This window comes from Pelobates fuscus, chromosome 7 (assembly GCF_036172605.1).
Source record: "Pelobates fuscus isolate aPelFus1 chromosome 7, aPelFus1.pri, whole genome shotgun sequence".
NCBI classification, from domain to species: domain Eukaryota; kingdom Metazoa; phylum Chordata; class Amphibia; order Anura; family Pelobatidae; genus Pelobates; species Pelobates fuscus.
This window is the reverse complement of record NC_086323.1, coordinates 64,616,875-64,632,832: the sequence shown is the minus strand read 5'-3', so window position 1 is coordinate 64,632,832 and position 15,958 is coordinate 64,616,875. Positions and strand designations below refer to the sequence as shown.

At 41.1% G+C, this 15,958-nt stretch overlaps 1 protein-coding gene across 1 annotated transcript in view; it reads right to left on the bottom strand.

Annotated features, from left to right (window-relative positions):
- Positions 1-15,958, bottom strand: part of HS2ST1 (heparan sulfate 2-O-sulfotransferase 1) — a 150,732-nt gene that overhangs the window by 32,746 nt on the left and 102,028 nt on the right. The window contains exon 2 of the mRNA XM_063428360.1: positions 6,928-7,166. Within this exon, the coding sequence (XP_063284430.1) occupies positions 6,928-7,166 (239 nt within the window). The remainder of the gene's footprint in view (positions 1-6,927; positions 7,167-15,958) is intronic.

Genomic DNA, 15,958 nt, shown 5'->3' with positions numbered 1-15,958 from the left:
AAAACACGTATACTGAGGTAGTTTCAGGTGAACTTCACAACCACCTGTGGAAATATGTTACAAAGAGACAAAAGTGGAAACCACCCAGAATACGTATAATGAATGAAATACAAAGGGACAACCTGATAAGGATCCAATTCCCTAGAATGGGATCTGTGTGAAAATGAGAAACACTTTCATAGCGTAAAAAAGTAAATATAAATGGTGTTTAAGGTGAGATTAGAAATGCACTCACAAACAAACGATTTTTCAGGCCTTTCACCCTCTCAGGGGTAATAAGATGAACACAGAGGTCCTCCAGCACGATATATGTGGATATAAAAATGCAATAATAGTGAAGAATGTTTAGAAATATATAAATTCACATTTATTCATTGCACTTACAAATTTTCAGCATAAAAAAGGCATCTCTCCATAAACATATGGAACTGCTAGTGATGGTAATCGAGTATCCACAGTCCAGAGTCAGGAGGAAGATACAGCATACAAATAAAATAAAATAAAAACAATAATACATAAGTCAATGAGAAGTGTAGTGGTATCCAACGCGTTTCGTCCTATTAAATGACGGACTTCTTCAGGGATAGAGGTAGATCCACTTCTGAGGGTTTTTGTACCCTTCAACATCCTGATCTTCATCCGGTACAGCTGTTTTCGGGCGTGCGTTTCATTGTGGAACGCAGAAATCCGGCGCGAATACAGGAGGTTTTTTTCCCAAACAGTTCCGGGTAGTAGTGCGCATGCGCGTAATGTCCGCGCATGCGTCTATTGAAAAGACCACTGCCTGTGAGGCAGTGGTCTTTTCAATAGACGCATGCGCGGACATTACGCGCATGCGCACTACTACCCGGAACTGTTTGGGAAAAAAACCTCCTGTATTCGCGCCGGATTTCTGCGTTCCACAATGAAACGCACGCCCGAAAACAGCTGTACCGGATGAAGATCAGGATGTTGAAGGGTACAAAAACCCTCAGAAGTGGATCTACCTCTATCCCTGAAGAAGTCCGTCATTTAATAGGACGAAACGCGTTGGATACCACTACACTTCTCATTGACTTATGTATTATTGTTTTTATTTTATTTTATTTGTATGCTGTATCTTCCTCCTGACTCTGGACTGTGGATACTCGATTACCATCACTAGCAGTTCCATATGTTTATGGAGAGATGCCTTTTTTATGCTGAAAATTTGTAAGTGCAATGAATAAATGTGAATTTATATATTTCTAAACATTCTTCACTATTATTGCATTTTTATATCCACATATATCGTGCTGGAGGACCTCTGTGTTCATCTTATTACCCCTGAGAGGGTGAAAGGCCTGAAAAATCGTTTGTTTGTGAGTGCATTTCTAATCTCACCTTAAACACCATTTATATTTACTTTTTTACGCTATGAAAGTGTTTCTCATTTTCACACAGATCCCATTCTAGGGAATTGGATCCTTATCAGGTTGTCCCTTTGTATTTCATTCATTATACGTATTCTGGGTGGTTTCCACTTTTGTCTCTTTGTAACAATCTACTAGAGATCCTTATCACATGCCATATTCAATAGCAGTACGAAAACCCTAGCTACCGAGGTCCGCTCCACCAGAGACGCCGGGTCCCATCTCCACTGATTTTCACATCTCATGCCTACTCATCACACAGCTAGTAAGATACATCACACAACTACTCATCACACATCTAGTAAGATACATCACACAACTACTCATCACACAGCTAGTATGTACCATATTTCCTGTCGTCAACCGTTAATGTTATTATGTTATGTTCTTACTCATAAAATAGAAAATGCGCAAATGTTTCTGCCACTGTATAACTTGTTACTACCTACGTGTACGCTGTTGTGGCGTTTAATTGATATGTTTGTACTCACCTGCGCAAAAAAATAAAGAATTAAAAAAAAAAAAAAAATGAAGCTATGAAGCTTTATGCAGGAATACTGGCAGATAGATTGAAGGGGGTTATCGGTCATCTGTTACATAAAGACCATGTGAGGTTTATCCCAGGACGACTTTCGACTAACCATACAAGAAATATGATTGGGATATTGGAACAGGCTAGAGATAAGTGCATACCCATGTTGACCCTGTCATTAGATGCAGAGTCAACTGGGCCTTTCTGAGGGAATCCTTGACATCTTTTGGATTCTCCGGAGGGATACTTGGAGCTATTATGGCACTATATAGAGGCCCAGAAGGTAGGATTGTGGGTCCTGGTATTAAATCCAATTGGTTTGGGATTACAAAAGGCACTCGCCAGGGCTGCCCATTATCACCGATATTATATATTCTTTCGATTGAATCTCTGGCAGCATATATTAGATCTAACCAGGCCATTATAGGATTTGGAAACAATTACACCTAAAAAATTAAGTTATATGCTGATGATGTATTGATAACCATTCAGAATCCTGGGGAGTCTATTGAATATGTTATGGATATTATTCAAGAATATAGCCAATTCTCCAAATATAAAATAAATGAGGAAAAATCCATGGCATTATATCTAAATATATCCCAAACTAATATTGGCAAAATAGAATACCAATATGGATTCAAAAAAGTCATTTTATTTTAAGTACTTAGGCATAAAAATTTCAAAAAACCCAAGGAAATGGTTGGAACTCAATATATTACCACTAATTAAAGAAACTAATATAAATTGAAAAAAAAGGAAATCCTTGGAAATATCCTGGTCGGGGCAAAATAGATACGCTGAAAGCATATTTCTTACCGAGATTTTTGCATATCATGATAATGATCCCTTTAAAGATCCCAGATAGTTGGCTGGATTTAACACAATCATGATTTACTAAATGTATCTGGTCAGGTAAAAAAAAACAGAATAATAAGAGAAATAATGTCAAGGAAAAAAGATGAGGAAGGTATGAGTATTTAAATTATCCAAGATTTAATAGCACACACTATAACTGTAAATAAGTTAGACTCTAGGAATGAAAACTGGTCTATAAGAGAACAGATTTTAACCATGGGTAATAAAGATTATAAGACCCTCTTGTGGTCAATAGATAAAGAAACTAACCATTATATTAAAACTTTTAACATTTTTCATGTTTGTCTTCTGTTTAAAAAAAAAAAAAAAAAAAAAAAAGGGTATTAAAAAGAAAATAATCCCAGGTATAAATCTAAACATTTTATCAAAACTAATGATAGATACAAACCTGGAACTCTGGACCCATAGGGGTTTGGAACAGATATCCAACTTTTTGAGAGGAAAAAAACTTTAAATCTTTTGAACAACTTCAAATTGAATACAGTTTACCATTTACTGAATGGTTTAATTACATAATGATATCTTTTTTGAAAACCCACTTGAGATTCAATTCTCTGGAACCCCCAGTTAAGATCTTGACAGAAATGCTTGAGCAAGCAGATTATACGCATTTAGTTAACAAATGCCAAAAACTAGTCTATAAAGCTCAGATAAAAATAACACCTCCGGCAATAGCAAAATGGAATCTCGATTTGAAAACACACAAATATGAAAGAATGGAATAACTCTCTTATGACATTGTATAAGACTTGTCATTGTTTAAATATACATGAAGTTCATTATAAGATATTAAACAGATGGTATAGAACTCCCAAAAAATAGCAAGAATGTATTCCACAGCCTCCTCCAATTGTTGGAGATGTTCTGAGTCAATAGCAGATTTTAAACATATCTGGTGGGACTGTCCGACAATCAGACATCTTTGGAGGTCAACAAACCTACCGTATATTTGTCAACCTTATTAGAAAAGAGGTTCAACTTAACCCCTAATATGGCCTTGTTACACATGGATATGGGGGTGATTAATAAGAATCTTCAACCCGTTATTCGACATATATTAATGGCTGTCAAAACATCTATAGCCAGAAATTGGAAGTCCCCCACGGTGGATAGCTGGTCTAAGATACTCAAAGTATTATACAATGTAACATGGAACGTGCTATTGCCAGGTGCTTCCCATTGAAGGGTCATCAATATAGTTTCTGGGACAAATGGATTAAAAAATTAGAACCAAGATAATTGACTTTGGGCGATTATAACAGACCAATTATATCCCTTTTACAACACCCGATTATCGGGTTTCCTCTTGCCTCGAGTCCTCCCATAATCTTGGACTTCTTTTTCTATAGTTATGTTTTTCAAACACTAAGACCAAACAACTGTTTGTCTATGTATGTCTTTTGTTTGTATGTAATAATAATTCAATTTACAGAAAGAAAATTAAAACAGAAAGAAAGGGTGAAAAAAACTAGGAGGAGAAAAAAAAAGAAAAAAAAGAAAGGAAAAGAAAAGTAAAAGCAAAAATAAATGATGATTTGATATTTGACATTGCCGATTCTGATGTCTATGAAATATGCAACAATAAATACCTCCTCTGATGTGATTTAGCAATTAATAACATAGAAACATACAATGTTTAACAATTCTTATAGCTGTAGAAAAGTAGAAAATGGAAAAGCAAATAATGTATTCACAGTAGTTGTCATGTCTTTTTTCTCTTAAGAAAAGCAAACTGTGAATCTGTTAGTATACAAAGACATTACCAAAGGTAAGCTGGTATTCTGAGCGAACATTCTTTTTGTTGTGTTTTTTTCTCATTTGGCATCAATCGTTCTCAATACATTTATACAATTCTGTGTTATGCAGTGTTTTATTTTGGGAAATGTAAATCCCAATTCACAGCTATGCTACATCTATATTACAATACAGTATGTACCAGTTCTATGCAGGACACGGGTTCAAGATGTACCAAACACAGAACCGGATATTAGTTCCAAAAGTAAAGAGGAGTGATGTTAATGATTAAAGGAACACTAATGAGCTATGAAAACAAACTGGCAAGGTAACGTTTTCCTTAACTTTGTACAGTGCCGAAGCAATGTTTTTTTTTATGGGGGCTTCTGTGTCATATGACGGAGTGTTACTCTGTGACTAGAAGCACTTCCGCAGCATTGATCATCAGTATGACAGCCAATAGAGCTGGACCTTATCCTGCAATGTTTAACATTGCAGGGTTAAAAGAACTGCACTGAAATGAAATTCCTTGGGTGCCAACAGGATAAACTAAAAAGAATGAGGTCACAGGAACCCAGGCAGAGAAGAACCCTGAAACTGCTATAACTCTACTGACTTTAAAATAACAAAATATATTATGGAGTAACAATAGATCAGTTGTTCATATATTCGAGTAAAAAAAAAAAAAAAAATTGGGAGTATGATAGAAACTCATTAACAGGTTTGAACACTTAACACTTAAAGTGTTAAGTGTCATCTAGCAATACAATGCTTTTAACATTATTTAACGTGCAATGTTAACGTTTTTCATGAAATGGAAAGAACTGTCTTCCTTGTAAGATATTTTCCTCAACTTAGAGTAATAATTAGCTTTACATTACCCTGATGAAGATGTTAAAACACACTGTTTTATTAACACGAACTACTCCATCTATTAATTTATTATTTCTGGTTGTAATTGTATCATCATTTTCTAGTTTGATTATAACTTACTTCCACCATTTACCGTATATACTCGAGTATAAGCCGACCCGAATATAAGCAGAGGCACCTAATTTTACCCCCAAAAACTAGGAAAACGTATTGACTCGAGTAGAAGACCAGGGTGGGAAATGCAGTAGCTACTGGTAAATTTCTAAATAAAATTAGATCCTTAAAAAATTATATTAATTGAATATTTATTTACAGTGTGTGTATATAATGAGTGCAGTGTGTGTGTATGAGTGCAGTGTGTGTGTTGGGGGTGGTCATTTTTATTATTCTTTTTTATTATTATTTTAATATTTTTTTGTTAAATGTTTTATTTTTTATAATTTATTTTTTTCATTATTATTATTATTTATATTTTTATTAATTTTTTCATCCCCCCTCCCTGCTTGATACATTGCAAGGAGGGGGGCTCTCACTCCCTGGTGGTCCAGTGGATGGGCACTGTGCAGGAGGGGGCTGTCAGAGCTCTTACTTACCTCTCCTGCAGCTCCTGTCAGCTCCCTTCTCCTCCGGTCCGGTCAGCTCCCTCTGCCAGCTCACACTGTAAGTCTCGCGATAGCCGCACTATGACCCCGCGGCTCTCGCGAGACTTACACTGGGTGCTGACGGACCGGCGTGGAGGAGGAGGGAGCTGACAGGAGCTGCAGGAGAGGTAAGTAAACTATCTGCAGCCCCCACAGCCCCCTGTCTGTATTATGGCAACATAAGTTGCCATAATACAGACACTGACTCGAGTATAAGTCGAGAAGGGGTTTTTCAGCACAAAAAATGTGCTGAAAAACTCTGCTTATACTCGAGTATATACGGTATATATTAATTCCATTCTTTGGTGACCACCAAAACAGACCTGTTCACTACCAAATAAAAACACCATGCATATTTTTTTAATTTTAAATATGGGAAATATTGCAATTAAGGAAAACAGATTAAACCCATTTTTGGTTGATCTTTATATGCATGCACAAGTTTGTATGTAGTATTTTTTATTTATACAGAGCATTTTGCAAACAGCTCACATACCAACAGCAAAAAAAATTATTTTATTGCATTATTAAAACTAATACTTTTTATTGTCAAATAAAGTCTTAAGAAGATTAGCACTAATACGTATCAACTTTTTTTCATGGTCTGTTTCTATTGAAGAAATGCAGAGTTTATTAACTAAACAATAAAGGGAAATTGTATAATATAGTCTAAAACCCCTTATCACCGACGTTTAGGTTGGACTGAACAATATCAGTAAATGTAAATTCTGCATTACCCAAAGATCTGAAGTCTCCACCTCCATTTTCAAATGAGCACAAATATTAAATAAATGCAAAAAAAAAAAAAAAGGTAAATACATGGAAACAAAAAAAAAAAAAAGGTGATCACCAGGTATTTTATTTTGTGTTCTCTTACCTGATCTTGTAGAGACATCACTGGGTTATTTTTGGTTGTGTTAATGTGCAACACATGATACTTGTTTTTTGCACAGAGGTCATAGGCAATGTTTGTAAAGGAAGTGCTGGCAGTCTTAGGAACTCTGTTATAAATAATCAAAATGTCTTCGTCATCATCCAGGGAGATCTCCTGCCTGGAGCCATCCATGGAGTGGCGCTGCTCGATTTCCCGTACTTCATGCCGTGCAATCGCTCTTTCTGGAGAAGGAGGGGGAAAAAAAAAAAAAGTTAAAAAAAAAAGTAAAAAAAAACATACAGGGCACCTGAGAACCAACAGGCATAAATTAAGGTAAGCAAGGAGCCATAACGCATACAAATATCAATATTATAATTTAGACTTTTCACTCAAAACTTTTATTTGGGAAAAAAACACTAATGGTTTCTTTATCTATTACTTATTTATGTATAAAAGCAAATACTTAATTTTGGATGCATACTGGTTTAAAGAGATACTACCGACATCAAAACAACTTTAGCTTAAAGAAGCAGTTTTGGTGTATAGATCATGCTATAAATGCCATGCCATAGTCAGGGGTGCCATTATAAGGGTGTTAAATCTTGTACAGTGCACCAATGTCATATATTTGTTTTCATATAGAGCAATGTGTGCCCTGGCAAAGCATGAACTGATGTAATTTTCAGATTCCCGTTTAGTCCAGTAATTTCTTAACCTTTTTGACAAAGACCCAATGTATGAACACAGCATAACCTTGGTGACTAATTTTTAGTTGCCAACTTAGCTAAGTGGCATATTCTTAATTGTGATGATTGATATTAACATTAAAAAAAGCACATTCAGTACTGTATTTCCAGTGTCTGTTTGGTGTTTTGTATTGATTTCTTTTTGGACTATTGAGCCATGATCTGTTGAATATGTACTTATTCCGAGCAATTGTATCTCCCTGTAAATAGCATAGGGGCAATGGCTGGACTGGCCACTGGCAAAAATTGGGCAATGTCAAATGGGCAGTAGTGTTCACAGGCAGATAACCATCTGGGTTGATAAAGTGATCTCCCCATCTTGCCTAATAAATGCTGTTGAATGGGCACCTTGTGTGGGAGGTACAGAGGTCTTGCAATGTTAAGTTGTAAAGCACAGGGTATCCCTGAACTTACACAAGATGACTTGCTGCAAACCGGTACTGATTTATCAATACTGGATCAGCACAAACCTCTTTAGATGACCATCAAGCACATCCACACTGTAAGGCAACTGCAGAGAGAAAAGGAAGCTCCTGCCAGTAGGTATATAATTACCAGATTTTACTAATTTCATGACGTAAAGTCATGATTTTATAAAGGACACGGAGGCGAATATTATGCTTATCTCTTTCTTTAATATACCTCAGCAGCAAAGAAAAAAGTTTTTAAACATTAAAAGAATCAATTAGGATAGGTATTCCAGGGGTTAACCTAGTATGCTATCCTTAGCCAATAGGAACAGTCCATGTATCCATGTCCACCCATGTGACCTCTCTTCTCCCTCTTTCTTTGATCATGCCGAAGCTTCAATTTCTCAACTTGCGTAGATACTGGGTCCATAACCTGTGCGTTGACCTTCATCTTCATAACCAACAATGAACTTTAACCAATTGAATTGAGATGAAACTCGATCAACCATATCATTTACTGTGATTCGTTAAGCTGAAAGGAGAGAAAAAAGAAATGGTAATGTGTGGTCTAGCAACTGTGTGTCGCAGTTATGAAGGTTAAATCCTATAGTATATGAACCTCTACAGACCATATGTTCTACTGTAAGCGATATTGTTTAAGAGTCATTCTAGTTCATTCATTACATTTCATACCAACCCACAATATTACTAGTCATACAATTACTGGGTGGGATTTCACATCTTTCTTGATATTCTAATCATGATTCGCGATACTTATCATGTTTGTTTCGCGATACTTACCGGGTGGGCTAATATTCGCCTCCGTGTCCTTTATAAAATCATGACTTTACGTCATGAAATTAGTAAAATCTGGTAATTTTATTAAAGGACACGGAGGCTCATATTATGCTAGTTCAAAGCTGAGCAATGACTGATGTTATGTGTTCTGTAGGGTGAAAATAGTATTCTTTAAACGTGGACTCCCTTGACCAGTCAGCCGTCCGCAACAGGTCTTCCAACCTGCATCCCAGATTAAATGCTTTAGTCGCCATAGCTCCTCTAGTGGAGTGTGCTCCAAACATGGATGTATCAATGTTAGCGGATGTCATCACCCATTTTACCCATCGGGCTATGGTAACCGAGGTTACTGGTTGATGTGGTGTGTTGATAGCTAGGAATAGTTCGTGCCGATTAGGGTTCCGAAATGGTTGCGTCCGTTTTTCATACTCTTTGAGACACGCTATTGGGCATAGGTTTGTATTGTGAGGGAATGCTGGGTAAGATACCGTAGTAATCTTTGTTTTTGTCCGTCTGGTAATATTAAAAGTAACCCCTGATGGGGTGAACGAACGTGCATCCACGTCCAATGCCCTCACATCGGATACTCTTTTACAAGATATCAAGCAGAAGAGCATGGCCAGTTTCGCTGATAGCTGTTTAAGTGTAAGGTCAGAATTCTGTGGCCATAATTCCAATAAATTTAGGACTAGGTTTACGTCCCACGTTGATGCATATCTGGGTTGTGGAGGTCTTGCGAACCTCACTCCGCGTAAGAGTCTACACACCAATAAGTGTTTCCCTATTGGTGTTCCTTCACAGCCTTGATGTCCAGCCGAAATTGCTGACCTATAGACATTAATAGTACGATAAGCTAGGCCTTGATCATATAAGTATGTCAGGAAACGTAGCAGGTAATTCACAGGAGCATATACGGGATCCACCTGTTGTTCCAAGCACCAACTACTCCAGGAGTTCCATGCTCGACTGTAGGATCTCCTGGTTCCTGGGGCCCAGGCTCCCGCCAATAATTCCAACGTTGTCTGTGGAACCTCCGGGACGACCCATGGTCCCCTGATAGGAGCCACGCTAACAGCCTGAGTTGCCCTTGCACCATCAGTGGGTGTGGGTTCCCTTCGGGGTCCGACAAAAGGTAGGGGTATTCTGGGAGTAGTCTGGGAAGATCTATAGACATCTCCATGAGAGAAGGGAACCATGGCTGTGTTGTCCAGAATGGTGTTATCAGGACCAATGTCGTCTGAGAACGGTAGAGATGTACTAGGGTTCGTGCTATCAGAGCGAATGGAGGAAACGCATATAGTTTTCTGGTCGGCCATGGCTGGAGGAACGCATCCGTAGCTATTGCGTCTGGGTCTGGGCTCCAGCTGAAGAATTTCGGTAGTTGCGTGTTCAAACGAGACGCAAACAGATCCATGTGCAGTGGGCCCCACAGATCCTGTAATCGTAGAAATACTCCGCGATTCAGGCGCCAATCGCTGGCGTCCCGCAGATATCTGGAATTCCAGTCCGCTACAACATTCGTGAGGCCTGGGATGTACTCGGCTCGTACCGATATGTTGCGGTCCAGGCAATATTGCCAGAATTCCGTGGCTAAATCTGCTAGGATTTTGGACCTGGTGCCGCCAAGGCGGTTGATATATTGCACCGCTGATATGTTGTCCATCCTTAATACGATGGAGCAGTGTGTCTTGGCACCTAAAAGGCTCTTCAGAGCAAATGCTCCTGCCATAAGTTCTAGGCTGTTGATATGCAGCATCCTTTCCGATTGGGACCATCTTCCGCCTGTTGAGATACGACCACAACGCGCTCCCCAGCCCTGTGTGCTGGCATCGGACTCTATTATACAATCTGGAGCGTTGCCAAAGATTGCTCTGCCATTCCACGCTTCCATGTGCTGCAGCCACCATTTGAGTTCCTCTTTGGCTGTGTGATCGAGCTGTACGGAGTCTGAGTAAGATTGACCTGATTGTAGTTGGGCCGCTTTCAATCTTTGTAGGGCCCTGTAATGTAGAGGTCCCGGGAAGATTGCTTGAATGGACGCTGAAAGTAGTCCAATAATCCTGGCCAGTTGTCTCACCGTGAGCATTGGGCGAGTTAGTGTTCTGCGGATCTCTCTTTTGATGGTTTTGATCTTTGTCTGCGGTAATTTCAAGGTTCCTTGGACCGCTTCTATGTTGAATCCTAGGAATTCTATGGACTGTGAAGGGGTCAAGACTGACTTCTCCCAGTTGCATAGAAATCCCAGGTTGTTTAAAAGTGTAATTGTCCAAGTTAGGTGTTGTTGGAGTAGGAGTGCGTCTTGAGCCATGATCAGTATATCGTCCAAATAGACTATCATGCGCACTCCTCTGCTGCGTAGCAGCGCCACTACCGGCTTCAACAGTTTCGTAAAACACCATGGAGCCGATGACAGGCCGAAAGGGAGGCAGCGAAACCTCCACATTTGAGCCTTCCATTGGAACTGCAGGAAGTGGTGGCATTCTTCCGCTATGGGGATGGCGAGGTAGGCATCCTGTAGGTCTAATTTGACCATCCAGTCTCCCAGCCTGAGGAGGTCTCGCAGGCAATGGATCCCTTCCATTTTGAAATGGCGATACCGCACATATGCGTTGAGTGGGCGTAAGTTTATCACTGGTCTCATACCTCCTCCCTTTTTGGGGATAAGAAATAGGTTGCTCAAGAAACCTGGAGAGTGAGGTGCGACTTGATAGATCGCGCCTTTCTCCTTTAATAATTCTATTTCCTTTGACACGAGTTCTCTGTCTTGTGGGGTAAACACAATTGGCCGAGGGACCGAAGTTTGGACTGGGGTTTGAACAAATTCTATGTGGTACCCCCCCACTGTGTTGAGGACCCAGGCATCGGACGTTAGTCTGTGCCATGCCTCGATGAATTGGGATAGTCTGCCCCCCACATATGGTGTATAAGAATGGGAATTCTGAAAGGTACTCACCATAAGGCCGTCGGCCGTAAGTGGCGCCTCTGCGTCCTCTGGGTTGCCATGCCCTGCCCCTGACAGGGAAGAAGGGTGAGGGGTTTCTGATTTCCACCTGTGGGAATCTTGGTGAAGAGGAGCCTCGGTAGCCCCGGTAGGAGCTCCTAGATGAACGGCTGGACAGACGGCCCCGTTGTCTGCCAGCCCCCCCAAAAACCTTTGGGGCGAACACACGCTTTAAGTTTGTTTGTGCTTTGTCCAGGGCTGTGAATGTATTAACGTAATTGCCTAATTCTTTGACAAAATTGTCTCCAAAAAGGAGGCCTTTCGCCTGCGGTCCAGGTTCAGACAATGCCATGTTGACCAGCTTAGGGTCGATTTTCATAAGAACCGCTTTGCGCCTTTCTGTACAAAGTGCCGCATTGGAATTGCCAATCAGGCATATAGAGCGTTGTGCCCACTCTCTGATGGCCAAAAGGTCCACTGGTGTGTCCCCTGAAAGTGCCGCTTCGACCATGTCGAATATTTTTGCACTGGGGCCTAAGGAATCCAGCACCTTGTCCTGGCAGTGGCGCAGAGAATAATCCAGCCCCTTCTTGGCTTTCCAGCCCGATTTACCTAGAAACTGGGCAATTTTGGGGTCCAATTCCGGTGTGGCGCAAGCCATATCCGGGACCGTGGGGCGTGGGCATTCTGCCCTCAACTTATTTCTGGTACCTTTGTCCAGGGGTTTCCTAATTCTGGCCGCTATATATTGGGCCACATGGTCAGCAGGAAACCATTCGGTCGACCTCGGGTGTTGGAGGTCATCAGGATTAAATAGGGGTTCCCCTTGCGGATCTAAAATAATTAAATCATCCGCTGGCTTTTGGCCTTTGTTGGCTGTTTTGCCAGTTAAACTGTGCTCTGGAGAAGAGTTCTCCGATTCCAATGAGCCCATCTCTTCTGGCTCGCTCAATACCTCCTCTTGGTCCGAATCAGTGTCGGATATTTCTGTTTGGGCTTTTGCCCATTTCCATGACCTCACCGTTTTTGCCCGGTGGGAGGCTCTCTTACGTGGGGGCCCCACGTCCTCATCAGTGACAGGGCGCAACCTGTCCGTAAAATCAGTTTTGGAGGTTTGTTTTCCCATATAATGGGTCTTTTTAGTAGCCTTGCGACCGGTAAGGGGGGCAGGCTTTTCATCTTGGGCCTTGGAGCTGGGGCCTCTGTGATTATGACCAGACGCCATAATGGCATTACTAATGGATAGGGTCAGATTGTCAGACATCGCCCCCATAGCCGTATAGATTGCTTGCGTGACTGATTTAGTCATGGTTGCATCTAATAAGGAATGGAACTCTTCAGAGTTCAATTGTTCCCCAGACGCCAACTCTTCCCCTAGAGGGGAGATAGGTTGTGGGGCAAGGGACCCACCATGTGTGGTGTCCTTATTGCTCGCAGCCGTCCTGGCACATTCTTGTTCCTTAGGCTGCTGCATTATATATATATATAATTAAGTCTGCTCCAAAAGTCACTAATTTTGCACAGTAATATTGGCCCTTGGAATAAACAATTTAATTATAACTGCTGTGATGCAGTACAATATTGTCCTTTTAATATTATTAATCAAGGACAGGGGAGAATTTACCTTAAAAGGTAACTAAAATTGGAGGAGATAGGGCAAGGCACAAACAAGCTGTCAGCTTACCTAGTGTTCCCTCCGAAATGGCTGCAAAGGGACACTAGGCTGGCTGACAGTTATTAGCCACTACCCCTTCCTCGCGCTCCCGCCCAGTGGGTTGGGAGCGTCGGGAGAAAAGCGCGGCAAATTTCTGCCGTTAGAGGGGAAAATGGCCGCCGCGCTATGCGACCGCGAATGCGCATGCGCGGGCGGCCCAGTGAAATGTCTGCACTGAAGCCGGCCGCCGCGGAAGCTATGAGGGAAATAAAACTTGACAGATTGCGGGTAATAAACTACCCAGCGGGATAGGGGAGGGGGGAGAGTGCTACTTGGACCGGAGGAAAAAGCCCGGTCCACAGTACGAAGTTAGGGGCATAAGCCCCAGTAAACACCAGGGCTGCCCCTCCTCTACCTATAGAAATCCCTATAAAGGGACACTAAAACACTACCTCCCTGAAATCAGCAAATAATGTACAATATTAATGTAAAACAGTAATATGAACACACATCAATCTATTACAACCAAAAATCAACAATAATTTAACTCAAATACAGAGAGCTAAAATTAGGTGATACTTAGCTGAGGCAGCAGCAAAGAAAGAGGGAGAAGAGAGGTCACATGGGTGGACATGGATACATGGACTGTTCCTATTGGCTAAGGATAGCATACTAGGTTAACCCCTGGAATACCTATCCTAATTGATTCTTTTAATGTTTAAAAACTTTTTTCTTTGCTGCTGAGGTATATTAAAGAAAGAGATAAGCATAATATGAGCCTCCGTGTCCTTTAATAAAATCTGGAGTCAGTGGTGTATTCTGGTTTAGTGCTGCCTTAGGCACGACAAAACTCTGACAACCTCCCCCCCTCCCCCCTCCCCCCTTCCAAATTTCTATTCCTGACAGACACGCCCTCGCTGATGCATGCACTGGCATACACTCACACTTTCACTGAAACATACAAATTCACAGACATACACACTCACTCATTCACAGTTACACACACACCTATACAATAACTGACAGGCATGCATTCATCAACAGACCTACACACTCACTAATAGACGCACACTCATGCAGTGTCAGACACACACACTGGCAAACACATATACTCACTGACAAACACACATACCGTAGCTGACAGACACACACTCATAGACACATGCATAAGCACTCTCATTAACAGACACTAACTTTTTTTTACTCACATACGTCATTTCCCGGCTCCGGCATCACTGCAGGTCGCGCGGGGAGAGTGCTCCCTCGCCGCCCACCTCCTACATCAGTGCATGCAAGCCTCGGGGGCCCAGAGGTGGCTAGCCAGCTAGCTCCTGGGTCCCCCAGGACAAGAGGTTGGCAAGGCATTTGCCAGGGCGTTTCGGGGTGGCTTTTTATTTATGCCCCCCCCTGAAAGTGCTCCCAAGGCAAATTCCTTGTCAGCCGCGTGCTAAATACAGCGCTGCCTGGAGTCGTCCACCAGGTCCAAAGAGAAAACTACAAGGGGCAGTTTGCCCAGAAAATAAAATGTGTTCATCTATTGTTTTTTTGCCACAGTTTGAACCTGTTCCAGTCGAACCCTCATCTTTGAGGCTGACAAAAGGGTTAAGGATCATAGATTTTGCCCATTTTCTATTGACATTCGATTTAACATGCTTGCAACTTTTACAAAAATAGATCTATTCCATTTGACTTTGCTCCTAAAGTGATACATGATCAGCTGCAAGTCAAACAAGACTTCACGAGCAAAATTGAAAAAGATCATGCCATATGTACAGTATGTCACTTGCAAGGACAGAACTTGTTTCAAAAATAATTTGACGCTTATAACTATATTGAGTTGGTCCAGTTTTTCCCCTGTTGCATTTAAGGTTTAAAGGGACACTATAGTCACCAGAACAACTACAGCTTAATGTAGTTGTTCTGGTGAGTATAAAAGCTCCCTTTGGGCATTTTCATGTAAACACTGTCTTTTCAGAGAAAAGGCAGTGTTTACATTGCCCCTAGGGACACCTCCAATTGGTTATTGGAGGGGCTTCCTGGCACAGGGTTGTACAGTAGGCAGCCCTGCCGTTTAGCGTCCCCACGCTGTGCATGGAGACGCTGAGTTTTCCTTATAGAGATGCATTTATTCAATACATCTCTATGAGTAGGTCCTCATTGGCAAAATGGCTAAAAATCAGCCATTTTAATGTCACAAAGGGGGCAGAGCCAGCAGACCCACGCAGCGCTGGAAATAAGGTGAGTTTTATACTTTTATAGGGGGCAAGCCACCTAAATAGTGATCCTTTAAATTATATAAGGCTATATCACATCTAAAGAAAAAGAAAGAACATTTTTAGAATTTGGTGTCGATTCACTTTGTTGGCCCCACACTTGACCTAAGTTGCATGCATTAGGAAAATTTTTGCAGCTCAGGTAAAATTCAATGTTGGCAAAACAATCCACCACTATTGTTCTTGTGTGGACCTATCAGGACAGCATAGGC